Source organism: Cyprinodon tularosa, unplaced genomic scaffold (assembly GCF_016077235.1).
Source record: "Cyprinodon tularosa strain WSP-4 unplaced genomic scaffold, ASM1607723v1 ctg3, whole genome shotgun sequence".
Classification (NCBI taxonomy): domain Eukaryota; kingdom Metazoa; phylum Chordata; class Actinopteri; order Cyprinodontiformes; family Cyprinodontidae; genus Cyprinodon; species Cyprinodon tularosa.
The window spans coordinates 834,400-841,271 of NW_024039007.1; the positions used below are offsets into that span (position 1 = coordinate 834,400).

At 37.2% G+C, this 6,872-nt stretch overlaps 2 protein-coding genes across 2 annotated transcripts in view; one reads left to right on the plus strand and one right to left on the minus strand.

Annotated features, from left to right (window-relative positions):
* Positions 1 to 1,699, minus strand: part of eif2ak4 (eukaryotic translation initiation factor 2 alpha kinase 4) — a 33,778-nt gene extending 32,079 nt beyond the window's left edge. Inside the window, exons 1-2 of the mRNA XM_038291443.1 lie at positions 1,339 to 1,699; positions 1,106 to 1,221 (exon numbers count right to left, since the gene is read on the minus strand). Of these exons, the coding sequence (XP_038147371.1) occupies positions 1,106 to 1,221; positions 1,339 to 1,467 (245 nt within the window). The 5' untranslated portion in view covers positions 1,468 to 1,699. The remainder of the gene's footprint in view (positions 1 to 1,105; positions 1,222 to 1,338) is intronic.
* A 1,466-nt stretch (positions 1,700 to 3,165) lies between these two features.
* On the plus strand, positions 3,166 to 6,579 carry LOC119787488 (actin, alpha cardiac muscle). The gene is made up of 9 exons (XM_038291380.1): positions 3,166 to 3,319; positions 4,578 to 4,728; positions 4,816 to 4,944; positions 5,125 to 5,235; positions 5,319 to 5,403; positions 5,544 to 5,705; positions 5,779 to 5,970; positions 6,062 to 6,243; positions 6,335 to 6,579. The coding sequence occupies exons 2-9, from the start codon at positions 4,600 to 4,602 to the stop codon at positions 6,476 to 6,478; spliced, it is 1,134 nt and encodes a 377-aa protein (XP_038147308.1). The 5' UTR covers positions 3,166 to 3,319; positions 4,578 to 4,599; the 3' UTR covers positions 6,479 to 6,579.
* Positions 6,580 to 6,872: the final 293 nt, after the last annotated feature.

Sequence of the window (6,872 nt, forward strand, 5' to 3'; positions counted from 1 at the left end):
TTATTCCAATAATTATTTCAGCCCTATTCTTATCAATTATCTGAAAATGTGTGAACTATGTTTTGTTCAATCAGCTGCTTTGATAAAAGCGATCATAAATTATTTTTCTAGTCATCAGCAAAACAAATGAGAAAAAAACAAGAACTTGTTTTTCATACTATTTATGTATCTGGGTTAGGGCTGAAACAATTAATCTTGATTGATCTATTATTGGAATAATCGACAACTAATTTAGTAATCGATTGTTAACTGGAGTATAGAGACTATAAAACATACCATTAGCTGATAGTGATCCAATTAGAGCAGTAATTATACCAACATTTAAAACAAATATGTAAATATTTTGCATTCAAAATACTGGTAATAAAAAAAAAAAAAAAAAAAAAAAAAATGTCATCTGTCAATATGCTCTATCCAGAACTCCTCATGTGGAAAACTTTTACTGCTAAACTTGTGAAAGTAAAATCTGTTGGGCTCTTTTGGCATCAAGACAATTATTCTTATTGCCACATTGCCAGACAGGACACTGTAAAAAAAACTTTTACTGTCACCTGGATTAATTTAATAAAAAAGCTTATTTAAGGAACCTTTGGATACCTGATTATTGATCAATTACTTGAAAAAATAATTTTAAGATTTGCAAAATAATCATTAGTTGCAGCACTAATCTGGGTTTAGAAAAGAGTAGAATGAAATAGACTATCTGGTGTTTACAGCAGCAAAAGGATTATAGACAAAATTTTCACACAAATGTGGACATTAGGAAAATATAAAAGAATAACATAATAGTGATCAAGATAAACATACTGTTCTGTAAAGTGATTTAGCAATATAAAAACTGTGCACCTGGATAATAAACGATCATTATACAGCTATGGATATCTTTACAGTAATGGACATTAGAAAATAGCAGCAAGATGTGCAAAATGATAGCAGCATGTTATTTAACTAAGATAGAAACTGTGCAAAATCTGCATGAATGTAACAACTTATTAAGGTGTATATGTGGAGGATATCTTTTTGTTTAGGTTTTCTTTGGAGCAGCTGGTCACAGATGGTAAGAAGGCCTTGGAGCCAAAAAAAAAAAGCTCAGAAGTGAACTCACACGTCCGGATAAGTGGGAGGGCATTTCACCAACAGCTCCACAGTCACGTAGCATTCCTCTCCATTATTCAGACCATTGGGCCGCAGGCAGAGGTGCACCTCTGGAGGCCTTTTAACCTGGAAATGATTTATGGTTATTACTGCTGCTTATCATACTCAAAAGAAGATGAATACTAAGTTTAGCTCATAATTTTGAGCTCAAACCAATGTAATCAGGTAAACCCCCTCAGTTACCTTCCAAGGGTCCTGGTTTCGCAGATCCTGGAAATCATCTCCAAAGATAGAAGCAAGAGCTTCTAGTTCATGCTCCTGCTGCACAGTGTAGTCCTCTGTCCGATCTGTAGGAGTGTGCTGACCGCTCATTCTCCTGCCTCTACAACTACATGGCAGCGACCGTCAGAAAGAGGAAGACCAGGAGCTACCGAAGCACGCGCTAAAATACTTCAGAAAGCTCCAACTTTAGCGCTTTAAACACTCGACGTAGCGAAAGGAAGTTGCGTTAGTTTTTAATCTGCAGTTCAAAACTGTTGAGGACCAACCATAACAACAGTGAACCTGGCGCATGGCTGATGCAAACTGCTGCGTGTGTCGCAGGAAAAACGTCACCAAGTTGTTTTTCCAAAAATGGCCTCTAGAGGGCGCCAATCAGTGCTCTACCTCTTCTGCGGTTCGTGGTGGACTATCTACCTATCTACTACTATATAAATTCTAAAGAAGGGGGGGGAAACTGTGTGCATATATATATATATATATATATATATATATATTTTTTTTTTTTATATATATATTATACATATATATTTTTTATGATAGATAGATAGATAGATAGATAGATAGATAGATAGATAGATAGATAGATAGATAGATAGATAGATAGATAGATAGATAGATAGATAGATAGATAGATAGATAGATAGATAGATAGATAGATAGATAGATAGATAGATAGATAGATAGATAGATAGATAGATAGATAGATAGATAGATAGAAAATCTTGGTGTTTCTAGTCAATAAAAGGCCTCTGCATGGAAGCTTACGTACCACACATCATATGCTGTGTCAAAAATCATGCATCAAAAAGTCAATTTATTCAAGTCACGTTAATCTTCCTGTAAAATAAAAAAAAATACAGTTCCTTGCTGCAATCTGCTGAAAAGCATTTTAAAACAAAAAAAAATATATGGTGAGGCAGTTTGGTGCAAAGAAATGTCACTTAATTCTTTCTAACAGCACTGCAACCGAATGTGCTACACTTTTTTACACAGGTGCAAGTTTGATAAATGTTTTTAAAATCAAAAAATTTTACATTTTGTAATATTGGCCAATGCAAAAATTGTATTTTTACTAACAACTGAAATATTACAACATTTTCTGCAAATGATAATATTCCATCTTATGGTACTTAACACAACATGAAAAATATTTTTCAACTTGTGGCTTTCACAAATATGGAGCTGCTCTATTCAAACTCGCTGCCTGCTCATAAATGACTCGGCCTCTTCCAATCACCCTACAAGGAAAAGGCTAAGCCAATCAGGAATGAGGACCACTCAGACGGTCAGATAAGACACACACACCCCAGCTGGTGTTACCATCAGCTGTTCCACACACTGAGAAGGTTCAGCGCACACACTGGCGGGATGATTTACAGACATATACAGTGTTCTCATTTTCCTTATAAGACACCAGTGACGCTGCATTTATTCAGTTCAATTCGTGGGCCTCCTTGGTGTCATCAAGGGCCATGATACATCCAAGGGTTATAATGTGGGCTTTCAGCCTTACACAGAGTTTAATAAACATTTAGAATTAGCAGAAAATCAAACAATTATAATTGGGATTTTTTTTGCCTGATGCAGACACATAAGAAAAAGATATAAAAAAAATTATACACCATCTTAAAGTCAGTTGGTTGTTTTTTAAATAGTGTTAAATAAAAACACAAACAGTCCTCAATTTATTTTTTACCCAATGATCTAAAGAGACATTCCAGTCATTTAGTGGTTTCATTGTGAAGAGCAAAGCCCATCCATATATGTTAAAGACACTTTTCCTGAGGCTTGCTGGTGTCTGCTGGAAGTTCTTATTTGGGCTTGTTAGAAGCCTAGGTTCCACCCCCCTGATTCCAGGATCCAATGTGGGGGGCTATATAAAGGACTCTCCATACCATGAACCTTTGTCCCAGAGGAAGCATCTATCTGCCAGCGTACCTTGGTAAGTACATGTCACAGACTGTCTCTCTGATATATGTTGCTTCTTGTGTTTTTATTGCAAGTCTGATGCTATAAGTTCAAATTAACAATTAAATAATGAACTGATGCAATGATATGAGTATTGACTGGTGATACTGTATATGTATTCCTGTCAATGTGGCTGAATTACAAAGTGATGCTCAAATTATTTACACAAAATTAGATTAAAATAAAATCTTTTGAAAGTAAACAGTCTTCAAAAGAACATTTAACATGTGTCCTTGTTAAAATACTTGGAGCAGTGCAGTGTGTGAGGATAATCAGTAAATATCTTAGAATCCGAGGGAGTAAATATAGGCAGCAGCTAAGGAATGTTGTTAAATAGTGAAACAAAAGTGTCACAGTCCAGACAGATTGCTGCCAGCCAGCCACTTCTGATCTGGCATAGCTGGAAATCCACAGGTCATTTGTTTTACTCGATTTAGCACAGTTGTGGGGGGGTTGAGCCTAAAATAGATCTCAGTTTTCTATTTTATGCCCCTCTTTGGTGCAGCCTAAGTGTATTCTAGAGATTATTGTTGCGAAGGAGATATGTTATCAAAGGTTAAATGACAAGTTAAGCAGCCAAAAAAACACATTGATTAACACTTCATATATGCTCTGTTGCTGTGAGTTGTTCTTGCAGTTATCAACACCCAACAGTTATAATATTATGAGATAATGCTTACAGGGTTAACAGCTTACATCTGACATTATCTAGTATTCATGTGCAGACAATACTTAAGGGGTTTTATCAACTCTTAATGATAATATGTAGATTTTTAAGGTGTCCTCCGCTGGCACCTTATTTAAAGTTTATCTTGGATTATATTACCTTACAGCGTTGGGTCAGGAAGTCCTTTGAGAATAGCACACTTTTTTTCTATGCAATTGGGGCCTAAAAGAATAACAATTATACAGAAAAATTCAGTCATACGGATTCAAGGACTGTCTTGAGGACAGACTCATATCAGTCTGCAAATACACACAGTTTTCCTTCTAAAACCAAATAATGCTCCCAACGGAATATATATATATATATATATATATATATATATATATATATATATATATATATATATATATATATATATATATATATATATATATATATATATATATATATATATATATATATATATATATATATATATATATATATATATATATATATATATACATATATATTTTTATTCAAAGCCTCTTAAATCTTCTATCAATCTTTTACACTTAAATTTCAGACCACCAGAATAAACTGTAATCATGTGTGATGATGATGAGACTACCGCACTTGTGTGCGACAATGGCTCTGGCTTGGTTAAGGCTGGATTTGCTGGAGATGATGCTCCCCGAGCTGTCTTCCCTTCCATTGTTGGAAGGCCCCGCCACCAGGTACAGTGAATATAAATGCTATCCTAATAAAAAAAATGCATCATTTTTAATCTTTGTAAAATATATATACATATATTTGTTTTTTAGGGTGTGATGGTGGGAATGGGTCAGAAAGACAGCTACGTGGGTGATGAGGCCCAGAGCAAAAGGGGTATCCTGACTCTGAAATACCCGATTGAGCATGGTATCATCACCAACTGGGACGACATGGAGAAGGTGTGTGTTTGTTGATAAAGAGATTACTTAAAGCTTGAATAACAGCTGAGCTTTTACGTCCCTTAAAATTTACAGCCAAATCCACCCCATTTAAAACAAGAGGCTTTATTTTTAGATTCTCAGCCAGCAGTTGTTGCCGATCCAATGTCAGCTGCTTGTTTTTTCCCCCCTCTTTGTCAGATCTGGCATCACACTTTTTACAATGAACTGCGTGTAGCTCCTGAAGAGCACCCCACCCTCCTCACTGAAGCCCCACTGAACCCCAAAGCCAACAGGGAGAAGATGACTCAGGTAATTAGAGTTCTGTCCAAATATTTTGCTCACTCTAGTCCTCTAGTTGAGACATTTTTTCCTCTGATCAATTAACTCTGCAGATTATGTTTGAGACCTTCAACGTTCCTGCCATGTATGTGGCCATCCAGGCTGTCCTCTCTCTGTATGCTTCTGGTCGTACCACTGGTTAGTAATTTTTTTCACATGTTCCAGCCTTCTGCTATATGGTTGGGAGTTTTTTAAACAGCACTTCAATATGCAAGTCTTACTTGATTAAAGGAAGCATGCATCCTTCACTTATTGTTGCTCTTCTTGTCCTGCTTAAGGTATTGTACTGGACTCTGGTGATGGTGTGACCCACAATGTCCCGATCTATGAGGGTTATGCTCTGCCCCATGCCATCATGCGTCTTGATCTGGCTGGCCGTGACTTGACTGACTACTTGATGAAGATCCTGACCGAGCGTGGCTACTCCTTCGTCACAACCGGTAGGGAGATATAATGCATTTGTTAGAGAGGATGATGTTGTTTTCCTCACAACTCAAACTATATTTCTCTTAGCTGAGCGTGAGATCGTGCGAGACATTAAGGAGAAGTTGTGCTACGTGGCTCTTGACTTTGAGAATGAGATGGCCACCGCTGCCTCCTCTTCCTCCCTGGAAAAGAGCTATGAACTGCCTGATGGTCAGGTCATTACCATTGGTAATGAACGCTTCCGTTGCCCAGAGACCCTCTTTCAGCCCTCTTTTATTGGTGAGTTTGTATGGGTGCATTGTCAATGCATGTATACTATTTCAATATTTGCTTATCCTAAAAAATGTTATACACTTTTTTTCCCCTCAAGGCATGGAGTCTGCTGGAATACATGAAACTGCATACAATAGCATCATGAAATGTGACATTGACATCCGTAAGGACTTGTATGCCAACAACGTGCTGTCTGGTGGTACCACAATGTATCCTGGTATTGCTGACCGTATGCAGAAGGAGATCACAGCCCTTGCCCCTAGCACAATGAAAATCAAGGTGAGAGAAGCATGAAGGTTTTCAATTAACCACACAATCGTGGTGCAATTACAACTTCAGTGAGACTCAAGATTATCTATATCCCACCTAGATCATTGCTCCCCCTGAGAGGAAGTACTCTGTCTGGATTGGTGGATCCATCCTGGCTTCCTTGTCCACTTTCCAGCAGATGTGGATCAGCAAACAGGAATACGATGAAGCTGGCCCTTCAATTGTCCACAGGAAATGCTTTTAAACCAGTAGTCACCCGCTTCCATCCATACATTTGTACGTCATGCCGTGTTGTATATACATGTCTATGCAATGTTGTAATAAAGACAAGCTTTTGAGAGAGTACCTGAATTATTAAATGACCAAATCCAACATAAAAAAAGCTAGATCCCTAGTCTTGCCCTTTCTGCTGATATACAGTATGTACATTATACAGTGCTCAACAAAACTTTCCATAACTCTTGAAGGTTTTTACTTTTTTTTCAAGTTACAAACCCAAATTTGACAGTTTTGTGATGTTATATGAAAGTCAATAGCAAAGTGCCCATTTGCGACAGTCTATGGGTGAGAGGCGGGGTACATCCTGGACAGGTCGGCAGTCTGTCGCAGGGCAACACAGAGACATCCTAATAATAAAA

Excerpts from the sequence above, each read along its gene's own strand:
- LOC119787488 (XM_038291380.1), top strand. The coding sequence starts at position 4,600 with ATGTGTGATGATGATGAGACTACCGCACTTGTGTGCGACAATGGCTCT. Across the intron at positions 4,729-4,815 it reads TTGGAAGGCCCCGCCACCAG|GGTGTGATGGTGGGAATGGG; the intron begins GTACAGTGAATA and ends TTTGTTTTTTAG. Across the intron at positions 5,971-6,061 it reads CTTTCAGCCCTCTTTTATTG|GCATGGAGTCTGCTGGAATA; the intron begins GTGAGTTTGTAT and ends TTTCCCCTCAAG.